This window comes from Tiliqua scincoides, chromosome 1 (genome assembly GCF_035046505.1).
Source record: "Tiliqua scincoides isolate rTilSci1 chromosome 1, rTilSci1.hap2, whole genome shotgun sequence".
NCBI lineage: Eukaryota > Metazoa > Chordata > Lepidosauria > Squamata > Scincidae > Tiliqua > Tiliqua scincoides.
In genome coordinates, this window is record NC_089821.1 from 222,055,178 (window position 1) to 222,069,737 (window position 14,560).

A 14,560-nucleotide genomic window follows, 5' to 3' on the forward strand; every position below is an offset into this window, starting at 1 on the left:
AGAATAGTGGTTTCCAACCTGGGGTCCATGTACCCCCAGGGGCACTTGATTAGACCTTTAGGGGTACTTGAAAGAGAATGGAATAATCGCAGTGCTCCAGAATGCCTTGCAGGGCCAGCAAGGCAGAAAGGTAGGTAGTTAGTTGACTGTGAAAGCTCCACCAATAGCTAATCTTTGGTGACCAATTCATGTTTAAACCAGTGATTGAAAACCAGTACAGTAAAAAAGCTGAAACATAATATGGAAAGTGATTGATTACCCAGAATTTCTCAGGACACTTCTGGTGCAAAGCAGTGCAAAGGCATAGTCTTCTGTTCTTCAAACAGATAAAAAGAGAAAACATTGTGATGAATACATGAAGTATTGGTTTTCATAGAAAGGAGATGAGGGCTTATATTATCAATTTCAAACATTTTGCTAATATGAAGGGTACAATTTATGGGAATAGGCTGCCAAGGGAAAAAGGTTGGGAACCACTGCAGGAGAACCATGAATCAAATCCACCTGTAAGGTGTCTGGTGTGTTAAACCAGAAGCTCTAGATCAGGGGTGTCAAACATAAGGCCCGGGGACCAGTTGCAGCCCGCAGAAGCTTTTTATCTGACCCTATGGCTCTCAGCTGCTGAGCAGTGCTGAGGTTACACTACTTGAAAGGGTTGCCCACATGATAATTGGGCTCTCCCATATCTTGAAATATGATCAAGATTTGTGTATTTTCTCTCCTGTCATTAGCAGCTAATGAGTTCCTACATGAGAACAGTGTTCATTTCTGGTTTTGACCTGTTTAATGACATCAGTTCCTGTGTGATGAAATCACCTCTGGCCCTCAGCAGGCATCATAAATGCTTTTCAGTACTCTGTATGACATGAGTTTGACACCCCTGCTCTAGATAGAACATACCAATTGTAGCACGTAACAGTGTGCAATTCAATTCACAGCAGAGACCAGCAACAGCGAATGACTGTCACCAAGTGTAGCTGCACATAGTTGCTACCCTATTTATTCAGAAGCAAACCCATTGCTTCCCCTGGGTGTTGTTCTTAAGTAATGGTGCACTAAATTGTAGCTTCTGAGACATTTGATGGGAGTGTTTCCACTTTCAGGAAAGGTGCATCCTGCAGCTGGAACAAGTCCACCCTCACCTGGTCTGAGGGCTGTTTCTTCCTTTTGATTTACAGCAGGGTCAAGGCTGTCAGGGGGGTTTCATCCTTAAAGAAGTGGGATGATTCTGGGGAGCTGGTTCAGCTCTGCTCTCTGACTTGGGGGGATGTGCGAATGGAAATTCTGTCTACTGCTCTTATCAGTTTCATGGTCCGTTTCTCTGATCCTGTGGCTTGTAAATAGCAGGGAAGAGAAAGTGGGAAAGGGAGAAGAGAAGGGAGGAGAAGGGGGAGAACAGTTCAACAGAGTGAAGGTGGGTAGAGGGAAGAGAGGAACTGGGGCTGAAGGGCAGAGAGAAGCAGACAGTGCAGGAGTGGGGGAGGGAGGGAGGGTGGCAGTGTGTGGGGCTGCTCTCCTCCCTCGCGTTCCAGGACTCTCGGAAGAAGCAGATACAGAGCTGGCAGACTCTGCATGAAGAAGCAACCCTCCTGTCTCTCTCCCCATCTTCAAGCTACAATGCTTTCTTGGGAGTAAGTTCCATTGACAATAATGGGACTTTTGAGTAGGCACGCATGGGACCGCGCTCTAGGCGCCTGCTCCTTGGCTCCTCTTTCCTGTCCTTGCAAAAGCTAGTGGGGGCAGGAGGAGGAGGAAGTCAGAGCTGAGGAGACCAGGGAACCTGAGGGGGCAGGGACTGCAGTGCCCAGGAGCAGTGAGGAGGAGGAAGCAGCAGGCGAGCCAAGCAGCGTCGTCAGTCTCCTGGCTTGAGGTTTGTGTGGAGTCAGGTGCTTGCTAAGTTTAAAAAAACAAACCAAAAAACTGCTTTTCTTACTGTTGTAGAGAGACAGTCATGCAAGTGATTGTTCCATTCTTCAGCTGAGCCAGGAAAAGGCAGGGGTCCTTTGCATTTCTAATTGCTGGCTGCCTCTCTACAACAGTAAGAAAAGCTGTTTTTAAAACACAATTGTAAAGGCACGCACTTCTTAAGAACATAAGAACAGCCCCACTGGATCAGACCATAGGCCCATCTAGTCCAGCTTCCTGTATCTCACAGCGGCACACCAAATGCCCCAGGGAGCACACCAGATAACAAGAGACATGCATCCTGGTGCCCTTCCTTGCATTGGCATTCTGATATAGTTTTTATTTAACACATTTTATGGTATTAGCAGGGAGTTCCAGAATCAAACCCTTGCAATTACTGAGGCATGGCCGTATTACATAAGGAGCAATGGAGGGGTAAGAAACAAGGAAGTGGGTCTTTAAATCTATTTTTACACTGTTTTTTTTATCCACTGATTTTTTTTTTTATCCACTAGGCATTCTGGAACAGAACCCCAGTGGATAACAAGACACGACCAGTATATATATTTTTTTCTTGTTCAGAGTCCATCTTAGGTTCTGTATGCTGAAGAACAGCTTACATTTTTTTTTTTCAGATGGGAAAAGAAAAACTGTATTTTTCTCAAAGATAGTAGTATTCTGCAATGGGTAGAATAGAATGTGTGATCCAAGGATGGACTCCACATTAGATGTGAAGGCCCAGGAAAAAACCAGAACAATTTAGGGGGATAACTGGTTCTTCCCTCAGGGCAATTTCAAATTGTTCCAATTCAAAAACTGGAAATTTGGGGGAGCTTTGTAAACAATTCTGATGAAATTTTTTTATTTTGAAATAAATAAAAATATTTTTAAGATTTTATTCAGATTGCCAGGACATGTTGATATGAAGATTTGTGTAAGAGTCTGTAGAAGTGGAGAACAATTACTGTAGACAACATGCAGCATTCAAATCCAAGATACATTTTTCTACCTAGAGCAGGAGTGCCCAAACCTTGGCCCAGGGGCAGTTCGTGGCCCTTGGGGAACCCCATTCCAGCCCACTGGGAGCCTCCTGTCTCCAATGAGCCTCTGGAGCAGGGGGTGCTCAATAGGTGGATCGCGATCTACCGGTAGATCGTGAAGCAAAATGAGTAGATCGCGGAGTGCCGACCCCCCCCTTTCAGGTGCCTCTGGGAGGAAACGCCGGGAGTAAGGCCCATTGTACTCAATGTGGCTAGGATTGCAGCCTCACAGCCTAATCCTAGGCATGTCTACTCAGGAGTAAGTCCTGTTATACTCAGTGGGGCTCAAGGTACACCAACATACATTGTACACATAAATGTTATATGTTATGATGGCGTGAACATTGTAAAAAAAACTCTGGTAGATCTCCGGGCCTTGCTGGGTTTCAAAGTAGCTCTCGAGCCAAAAAAGTGTGAGCACCCCTTCTCTGGAGACTTGCTGGAGCTCATGCTAGCCCTTTGCAACTGCTCTCCGTGCGAGGGCAACTGTTCGACCTCTTGCACCAACTGCAGGCTAAGGGCTTGCTCCACTGTTTGCTGTTTCATGTATGTGATGCAGAAGTGGCAGTGAAGGAAAGACCAACCTTGTTTTGTGCAAGGCCTTTTATAAGTCTAGAGCTATCGAGAGACCATCATTCATTCTATAAGTTTCCTCTCTAATATATACATTTATGTAAATTTATGTATATTCAAATTTTAAATGTGAATTAATTCTGTTTTCCTGGCCTCTGACAGGCCTCTGTCTGGCCCTCTGTCAGAGGGATGATGTGGTCCTCCTGCCAAAAAGTTTGGACACCCCTGACCTAGAGGTTGCTGCCATTTTTCATGAGAGGAGTATATGGGGTGTTTCTTTCCTTGTGGGTTATTGCCTCCTTTCCTCCAGTGACCTTTCTTCTGCCTGGTGAAGAGTTTAATGCTCTTGCATCTGCTGTCCTTTTGACCTGGCCTCACTCAACCTTTTCACCCTCACTTCAAATTATTGTGACACATTTTCCACTACAAACTGGAAAACGAATGTACATTGCCCTGCCTTGCTGGGGGATAAAAAGGAGATGGTCAGGAGAGGTTTTGGTACCCAGAACGGAGAAGGCAATTGGGTGACAGCTAAACTGTAACCAGTCTAAGGGTAGCATAGGATGCAGCAATTTGAAGCTCTCTTGTGGGTGTATTTTCAACTATGCATGTACAAAACTAAGGCTTTATACTTTTAAAATTTTGAGTAGTACAATTTTATATGCTTAGTTATGAATTATGCATTTTATACTGCTGAAGCAATAAATATATTTAGGGTTGGTAGGAGAATAACTATTGCATATATTTAAATTTTTCCCACAATGTCAATTTTCTTGAAATTCATGAAAAATGAATTTCCATGACTTTCTTGAATTTTCTAGAAACTTCACATGTCTCATAATAATAATAATAATAATAATAATAATAATAATAATAATAATTTATTTGTATCCCGCCCTTCTCCCTGAAAGGGACCCATCCATGTAGTCTCATGTAGTCTCATCCATGTAGTCATGCACCCAAAAGTAGTGCCAGTGCCCAGCATAATAGGGTGCTTCACACAGTGAATAATTAGCTTGTTGGATTCATTGGTACAAGTTCTGAATAAGAGTTAACGTGGTTACCGGAGGAAACTGAATATGAACTACATGGGCCTTTGACCTGGTTCTACAGGGTTTTTCTTCTGTTCTTAGTTTGTATTTTGTATAGTAGATAAGATGCCTGTGTTTGAAGCTTCTGAGGTTACCTGGGCAGTTTTGTTCCCATATGCCTATAGTAGTGGTGGCTAAACACCCATGATAAACTTTAGATGATTGAGAGCGACAATATTTATTAAACTTGTATATTTTTCATTTACCCTTTATATTAATTGCTATGCAAAAAGCTCAGTCAACATATTTCAGTGAGCCACATATCATGTGTCAGAAAGCCACATGTGACTTGCGAGCTGTGGTTTGTCCATTCCTGGTCCATAGGAAACACCTTCATTGGGTTACAAGTAGCTAAAATACACATCTTTAAATTTGGCTTAGCTTTTGTTGAGTAGGTTTGTAAATAGTCACTTATCTGTGCACTCATGATGAAATTGTATGTCTTTGTACTCCAGAATACCTCCTAATTCCCGTAGTGGGCTTGCATGAATTTTGGATACCATAACTGTAGTTCCATAGCTGCTCATGAGTTGGTTTCATTTTGACCAGTCCTAAAAGATGTTGCTTGCCTGTGACTTTTCAATTAGTTACATAACTTTCAGGACATAATTTAAGACAACTTGACATGCCACTTTCTCTGGTTTTGTCATGGTGCTCAGTAATTCTTTGAATTTCATGAAAAAGTGTCCATTTTTATCTCTCCATCTTTTTTATAATTAGTAATTAATAGCTTCTAGTTTGTCTGAAAACTTCCTTGTCGAGATATATTTATATTGATGCAGTTATGTGTCATTGTTTTGATTAGTCACATCTTTTTAAATGTCAAAAGACTATCCGTGAAGCATAGCGGGTAGTAGCAGAACACTTACAAGTTGCGCTTTTCTATTCAGTTTCTGATTCTTCTGTAATAGAAAAAATGCAGCTGTCCTTAGAAACAGCAGTGAATTAGTAAATTTCTATGTAATCGTTGCAAGTAATTGTGTTTAGAATTTTTAATATTGCATAAGTTTAATACACAATATATATTTTCTTCCCACAGAAATTAGCAGAGTACGGAAAGACATGTATAACGACACATTAAATGGTAGTACAGAGAAGAGAAGTGCAGAGTTGCCTGATGCTGTGGGACCTATTGTACAGTTACAAGAGAAACTATATGTGCCTGTAAAAGAATTTCCAGATGTAAGTACATATTTCTAATGAATCTGTCTTCTTGCTCATGTAATAGCATCTAATTTATCACCTTATATGGTCTCATTTGTATAAATTTTAAGAATTCAAGAATGCAACTGAGGCAGGATCTGGTAGCTAGTGCAAAACTTCAAATTTCTGCTTTTTGGTAGGTGTTGTATTACTGCTGTTCTTGCCTAAACTAGAGTTAGGAAAGCAGTTGCGCAGCAGTATGAGATGGCCAATCAATTCACAGTATCACTTGGCTGAGCTTTTCTCCAATTACCCCATATATGCAATGGTGTCACAAAGTGGGTGCCAAGGGTATGGACTGCACTAGGGGACACAAGCAGAGGCTTGAGCAGTTGACCAACCTTCTTGACTGACAGTGGCTCTTTCTGGCTGACCCATTGCCTGTGGACATCCAGGCATAGCACAAGAGACCCTACAAAAGCTCACATGCATGTTCTCGGAATGACAGATGGCCCCGGATTGATGTTCCCCCTCCAAGGAAGGGGGAGTCTGGTGGGGAGTTGCAAGCTCAGGGGCTGACCAAGCCGCACATGCTCTGCCAGGGCTCACTGTGGAGGGGTGGACTGGTCCCATGCAGGCGCCACCTGAACCGGAAGGCCCAAAGGCAGGTGAGACAGCTGCTGCAGAATCCTTGCCTGTGGTGCAGTGGTGGGGTGGCTTTGCGAAGTCCCACCACAAGCAAGCTTCCCTACCACTCCCTGGGGCCACACACCCAAAGACTATTGGGGCTGCTCTTTAAGTCTAGCTTTGATGCTTCATTTTGAGTTGGGGCTGGAAAAATCTTCAGATATCAGACTATAACTTTTTGGAGCTTGTGACTTGAAAGTTGTAATAAGAGGATTGAAAACTTGGGCTCCTGCAGGGTAGAGTTAACGTTGCTGCTTTCCACCTTCTTCCCTGCTAACCTTTTTTTGGTACAAGTAATGGGGGTCATGAGACCAAAGAATGAAGGAACAAGATGTCTGCTAAGATCTTCGGTTGTTGCCTTTTTTTCTACTTCTTGCAGATGTTAAACTGGGCTCCAGAGAGTCCTTGGGCTCCCAATTTCCCTTAGTCATGATTTAAGGTCCTTGCTACTTGCAACCTTATATACTTGTGTGTTTGAAAAGTTTCTTGTATAGAGATAAAATTTTGCCAGGTAGAATGTACTTACTCTCAATAGCTTGCTGTGAATGCTAGGAACAAAAAGATAGAGCCAGGTCAGAGTAACCTCATAGGATAGGAAGATCGGGAAGGCTCCTCCAGTCCTGACCCCCCCCTCCAATTGCAGGATCTTTTTTCTTTCTGAAAGATAACTCTATTCAGTGAAATCAAATTAAAGAGAGCTTTATGGATCACAATGTGTTAAAATAGTAGTTCTGTGTTACTTTCTGGTCCCACACACACACATTCTCGTACACTCTCACCCTGCACCTGGCCAGCCTCTTTGAAGTGTACCTTTCAGATAGTGATAGAAGTGTACAGGTAAAGAAGCAGCAGAGAATGCAGAAGAAGCTGTCGTAAATAAGAATGGTTGTACATAAGAACATTTAATTCATTACTTGACAGAATTGTGTATTCAAACAAACTATTACTTGATTATTTTAAATGTTAAGAATCCTATTTTTTACACAAGAGGAATTGGATTTTTATGAATTAGAAATATTGAAAGGATATCGATAAAAACAAAACAGCTTTATAGATTATTTCTAGATATATGAATATATATTCAAAACTTACTGCTTCCTGTTTTAATTCAAATGTGAAATTCACCAGTTTCAATGAATGTAGAACAGTACACATGCACACTCAGGTGTGCAAGTACTTTTTTCAGAGATACAAGGAAGTCAGAGTTTTAAACTATTGGGTAGCATTCAGAGCATAGCTTTTGGAAATTGTGCTCAGGATAGCTAGTTTCCCTACTTCCTCTCTACTGAAGTCCAGAGGCAACTTTCTGGTGGTTGGTGGACCCTCAGCAGCAGCATGGAATGTGGCATAGAGGAAGGGGGTATAAGTCATTATCTGTAAATCAGGAGGAGAACCACAAGTGGAGTAAGTAGATAGCGCTGAGCTAGAATGGATCAATGGTCTGGGTTGGTATAAGACATTCACCAGTAGTGCGGTCGTTCTGCTCCTGCATGCTATTTTTAATCTTAACTTGATAGTAAGATTTTCATAGGTGCAGCCTTCATAAGCAAGTAGATTTTAACAGCTAGAATGGGGGATAACTGCATATGCAGATTTCATGAGTGAAAGAGGGTAGCACTGTGGAGATCGTACAATGACACTATCCCTGTTGGCCAGTATGATGACAATGGACATGTCTTCTTGCCACAAAAGTACTAAATAGCACTGCTGCTTTAAAAACTGTCAATAAATAAATGGTGATTCTCAAACTGTGAGGCAGACTCCGGGGGGGGGGGGAGTTCCAGGGAGGGTTATGATAATAAAAGGAATATGAATTGTTTGAATATTCCTAGCAGCAGACCCTTATTGACTCATAAAAGTTTTGTGTGGTGTGACAGCACCCATACCGCTGCCTAACTGCAGCTCAGTGCAAGAAGAATAACTTTCAGAAGAAACGAGTTCAGTCCTACACAAAACGTAACCCTATTCATATCTTAGAAAGAATTCCTACTAATCTTAGTGGGCCTCACTTTTTCGGGTGCATGCCCTGGATCACACTTAGACTGCTTGTGAGTTCTTTGTTCATGACTGCTGCGATCCTGCCCCATTTATTTTATAATGTCCGTGTTGGATTATTATCCCATTGTAGTTATGTGCATATGGTAGCAGCTTTCTTTTTTAAGACTGCATGTAAGAATTTCTACATGTTTACCTGCAGCACTGAAGTTGTGTAGCTTTAGTATGAGGAACCAGAGTTCAAAAATGTTTGAGCTATTCCAATTTAATCCACTGTTTCTGAAGGTTTGTTCCATGCTGTAGCACTTCACATGGTGTACCTATTTGAAGTACCACTGGAAGTAACTAGCAATAATGTCATCACCAGTTACTTCTGGACTGGGAGGCCAGATGAAACGTGACAAACACTGGAAAGGGGTTCAGGGCGGTTAGGAGGGCTTTTTTGAGCGAGTGAAAAGCTCACGCTGCAGCTCTGCCCACCAAGCCTCCTACTGCTGTTTGTTACATTACGTTTCTGGTCTTGCGACCAGGCAGTGGGGGTCTGGGGGACCTGCAAGTACCACCGGACAACACCTCAAGTACCATTGTTAGTGAAACACTGGTTTAATCCTTTGTGTGGGAGCTACACAAATTGTAGAAAATGACTCTGACAGAGTCCAATATTCAGTTGGCAACCTTCAGTCTCGAAAGACTATGGTAACGCGTTCTGAAAGGTGGTTCTGGAACAGCGTCTAGTGTGGCTGAAAAGGCTGATTCGGGAGCGACAATCCTTTCCACACTGGGAGCAAGTGCAGTCTGTCCCTGGTCTGTCTCCCTGGCTATGGGCCTTCCTTCTTTGCCTCAGACTGTTGGCCAAGTGTCTCTTCAAACTGGGAAAGGCCATGCTGCACAGCCTGCCTCCAAGCGGGCCGCTCAGAGGCCAGGGTTTCCCACTGGTTGAGGTCCACTCCTAAGGCCTTCAGATCCCTCTTGCAGATGTCCTTGTATCGCAGCTGTGGTCTACCTGTAGGGCGCTTTCCTTGCACGAGTTCTCCATAGAGGAGATCCTTCGGGATCCGGCCATCATCCATTCTCACGACATGACCAAGCCAACGCATGCGTCTCTGTTTCAGTAGTGCATACATGCTAGGGATTCCAGCACGTTCCAGGACTGTGTTGTTTGGAACTTTGTCCTGCCAGGTGATGCCGAGAATGCGTCGGAGGCAGCGCATGTGGAAAGCATTCAGTTTCCTCTCCTGTTGTGAGTGAAGAGTCCATGACTCGCTGCAGTACAGAAGTGTACTCAGGACGCAAGCTCTGTAGACCTGGATCTTGGTATGTTCCGTCAGCTTCTTGTTGGACCAGACTCTCTTTGTGAGTCTGGAAAACGTGGTAGCTGCTTTACCGATGTGTTTGTTTAGCTCGGTATCACCTCAAGTGATAACACTTCAACAACACCTCAAGTACCATTGTTAGTGAAACACTGGTTTAATCCTTTGTGTGGGAGCTACACAAATTGTAGAAAATGACTCTGACAGAGTCCAATATTATACATGGTGTATTCCTGTTTGTCTTGATTACTTAGGGGAAGACATGAATGGTTCTCTTAAAGTATCTCTGCTCTACCTAGCCATCCAGATTTTCAAGAGTTACACTTCTTATAGTAAGAAGTCTTTTGGCATATTGACCAGAGGCACAAAGTATACAAGGTGTGTCTTCTATTGGACCAGTTGGGCTGCTTCCAGAGAAAGAGAGAGAGAGAGCATGCCATAGATACATTTATTAAAAACGTACGTGCACACAACCAAATTGTGTGAGTCAAGCAGAGTGGAAAGAGCTTTATTGGAGAATAAGTTAACATAGATATTGTGAGATGGTGGACTAATAGCATATGAGAGACTAATAACATATGAGAGACTAATAACATATGAGAGCATATGTTGCAGTGACTCAAGATGCTGAGATTTATAGTCAACCCATTGTTGTTCTGCCTTACTAAAGTGCCTGTTTTATCTAGGACCATATTGTTCCATGTCAAATATTACACTTAATAATACAGTGGTGCCTCGCATAACGAAATTAATCCGTTCCGCGAGTCCTTTCGTTATGCGAGTTTTTCGTTTTGCGAAGCGCGTTTTCCCATAGGAATGCATTGAAATTTAATTAATGCGTTCCTATGGGCAAGAAAAGTCAGAACAAAGTCAAATTTGGTTTACAAAGTGTTTATTAAGTGCTCTTTAAAGGCATGCATACTGTACAGAGGATTTCAAAAACGGGGGGATGCTGAGTGGGGAGCTTGAAGGCTGTAATCCTGTGCACACTTTCCTGGGAGTAAGCACAATGGGACATACTTCTGAGGAGACATGCACAGGATTGTGCTCTAAGCTTGGGAGGACAGAGCAGCTGCACTCAATTGCTTGCTTTTGCAGTGATCATGGGGGGAAACGTGAAGGAAATGGGGCAGTGAGAGGGTGAATGAGCGATGGGGGGATGCTGAGTGGGGAGTTTGAAGGCTGTAATCCTGTGCACACTTTCCTGGAAGTAAGCACAATGGGATTTACTTACATAGACATGAAGATCCGCCCCTTACTAGGGTGGATGGGATCATAAAGTGACATGAAGATCCGCCCCTTACTAGGGTGGATGGGATCATAAAGTGACATGAAGATCCGCCCCTTACTAGGGTGAACGGGATCATAAAAGGACATGAAGATCCCCCCCCTAAGACAAAACAAAACAAAAATTCGTTATGCGAAGCATAAGTCATAAAAATTCGTTGTGTGAGTTACCAAACTTCACACAACTCTTTCGTTCTGCGGGTTTTTCGCTGCGCGGGGCATTCGTTATGCGAGGTACCACTGTATTTTTCTACTATTTTCTACCTCATGTTCTTAGATTTTGATACAGCAGTGTTTCCCAACATTTGTCCTCCACCTTATCACTTCACGTGCACGGTCCACCTATTTGAAGTACCATTGGATGTAACTAGGGATGGCTTCTCAAACAGCACCAAAACCGGGGAACATCCACTAAAATTGAGTGTTGGAAGAGTTAGGACAGACAAAAGAAAATATTTCTTTACTCAGTGTGGGGTAGGTCTGTGGAACTCATTGCCACAGGATGTGGTGATGGCATCTGGCGCATATGCCTTTAAAAGGGGACTGGACAAATTTCTGGAGGAAAAATCCATTACGGGTTATAAGCCATGATGTTTATGTGCAACCTCCTGATTTTAGAAATGGGCTATATCAGAATGCCAGATGCAAGGAAGGGCACCAGGATGCCCAGGTCTCTTGTTATCTGGTGTACTCCCTGGGGCATTTGGTGGGCCGCTGTGAGATACAGGAAGCTGGACTAGATGGGCCTATGGTCTGATCCAGCAGGGTTCTTGTGTTCTTATGCATAGTATGGGATAACTCTTGGCAAGAAAGTGAGAAGATGGGGGGGGGGGTGCGGATAGAGATGATATTTTTCTGGTTTTCCATTCTGTTTTCTTCAGGGGAAAGCTCAGACAGCTCAGAACCCACTAGCCTACATGTGATGTTTCTTTTACCACTGCTGTGTGTGGGCTACTCACCTCTGTTGGGTGTGAGATCCTTATTGTCTGTCCTAACCCGCACAACACTCAATTTTAGTGGATGTCCCCTGGTTCTGGTATTATGTGAGAGTGTAAAGAGCATCTCCCTATCCACTCTGTCCATCCCCTGCATAATTTTGTATGTCTCAATCATGTCCCCCCTCAGGCGTCTCTTTTCTAGGCTGAAGAGGCCCAAATGCCGTAGCCTTTCCTCATATGGAAGGTGCCCCAGCCCAGTAATCATCTTAGTCGCTCTCTTTTGCACCTTTTCCATTTCCACTATGTCTTTTTTGAGATGCGGCGACCAGAACTGGACACAATACTCCAGGTGTGGCCTTACCATAGATTTGTACAACAGCATTATAATACTAGCCGTTTTGTTCTCAATACCCTTCCTAATGATCCCAAGCATAGAATTGGCCTTCTTCACTGCCGCCGCACATTGGGTCGACACTTTCATCGACCTGTCCACCACCACCCCAAGATCTCTCTCCTGATCTGTCACAGACAGCTCAGAACCCATCAGCCTGTATGTGAAGTTTTGATTTTTTGCCCCAATGTGCATGACTTTACACTTACTGACACTGAAGCGCATCTGCCATTTTGCTGCCCATTCTGCCAGTCTGGAGAGATCCTTCTGGAGCTCCTCACAATCACTTCTGGTCTTTACCACTCGGAAAAGTTTGGTGTCATCTGCAAACTTAGCCACTTCACTGCTCACCCCTGTCTCCAGGTCATTTATGAAGAGGTTGAAAAGCACCGGTCCCAGGACAGATCCTTGGGGCACACCGCTTTTCACCTCTCTCCATTGTGAAAATTGCCCATTGACACCCACTCTCTGCTTCCTGGCCTCCAACCAGGTCTCTGTGTTTTTGACCTCATTGACTGTGGAGTTTTTTCAGTAGCCTTTGGTGAGGGACCGTGTCAAACGCCTTCTGAAAGTCCAGATATATAATGTCCATGGGTTCTCCCACATCCACATGCCTGTTGACCTTTTCAAAGAATTCTATAAGGTTGGTGAGGCAAGACTTACCCTTACAGAAGCCATGCTGACTCTCCCTCAGCAAGGCTTGTTCATCTATGTGTTCTGAGATCCTATCTTTGATGAGGCATTCCACCATCTTACCCGGTATGGATGTTAGGCTGACCGGCCTATAGTTTCCCGGGTCCCCCCTCTTTCCCTTTTTAAAAATAGGCGTGACATTTGCTATCCTCCAATCTTCTGGCACCGTGGCCGTTTTGAGGGACAAGTTGTATACCTTAGTCAAGAGATCTGCAACTTCATTCTTCAATTCCTTAATAACTCTTGGGTGGATGCCATCCGGGCCTGGTGACTTATTGTTCTTTAATTTATCAATGAGGTCTGAAACATCTTCTCTTTTAACCTCTATCTGACTTAACTCCTCGGTTAGGAGGGGCCGTTCGGGCAGCGGTATCTGCCTGAGGTCTTCTGCCGTGAAGACAGATGCAAAGAACTCATTTAATTTCTCTGCCATCTCTAAGTCTCCTTTTATCTCCCCTTTCCCTTCCTCACCATCCAGAGGGCCAACCGCTTCTCTGGCGGGTTTCCTGCTTCTAACATATTTGAAGAAGCTTTTATTATTCCCCTTAATGTTGCTGGCCATGCGTTCTTCATAGTCTCGCTTGGCCTCCCGTATCACCTTCTTACATTTCTTTTGCCACAGTTTATGTTCCTTTTTATTTTCCTCATTAGGGCAAGACTCCATTTACGGAAGGAAGCTTCCTTGCCCTTCACAGCCTCTCTAACTTGGCTGGTTAGCCATGTGGGCACCCTCCTGGATTTAGTGGAATCCTTCTTTCTTTGTGGTATACACCTCTGCTGGGCCTCTATTACTGTTGTTTTAAGCCGCCTCCATGCACTCTGGAGAGATTGGACTCTTTTAACCCTCCCTTTCAACCTCCTTCTAAGCAGCCTCCTCATTTGGGGGAAGTCTGCCCATCAGAAGTCAAGGGTTTTTGTTAGAGATTTGCCTGGTATTCTTCCCCCAACGTGCACGTCAAAACGGATCGCAGCATGATTACTGTTCCCCAATGGCTCAGTAACGTTTACATCTCTAACCAGGTCCTGCATATACCGCACAATATTAAATCCAGAGTCACCTGTCCTCTGGTGGGCTCCGTGTCTAGCTGCCCTAAGCCACAGTCATTTAGCACGTCAAGAAATCTGGTTTCCTTATCGTGACCAGAACACAAATTGACCCAGTCAATATGAGGATAATTGAAGTCCCCCATGATTACAACCCTGTCCCTCCTTGTCACCTCCCTGATCTGTTTCCTCATTTCAAGGTCCCCATCCGATTTCTGGTCTGGAGGATGATAGCACGCCCCCAGTATTACATTGCTGCACAAGCCTGGTAATTTAACCCACAGAGATTCTACGGTGGAGTCGGACCCACCTTCAATCTCTACTTTGCTGGATTCTATCCCTTCCTTAACATAAATGGCCACCCCACCTCCAACACGCCCCTGCCTGTCCCTCCTGTAGAGTTTATAGCCCGGGATTGCGGTATCCCACTGATTCTCCGCATTCCACCAGGTTTCCGTTATGC

At 43.9% G+C, this 14,560-nt stretch overlaps 1 protein-coding gene across 8 annotated transcripts in view; it reads left to right on the forward strand.

The window, feature by feature from the left end:
• Positions 1-14,560, forward strand: part of QKI (QKI, KH domain containing RNA binding) — a 169,084-nt gene that overhangs the window by 51,105 nt on the left and 103,419 nt on the right. For all 8 annotated transcript variants that reach the window (XM_066616356.1, XM_066616310.1, XM_066616364.1 and 5 more), the window contains exon 2: positions 5,649-5,791. In XM_066616356.1, coding sequence (XP_066472453.1) covers positions 5,649-5,791 — 143 coding nt within the window. The remainder of the gene's footprint in view (positions 1-5,648; positions 5,792-14,560) is intronic.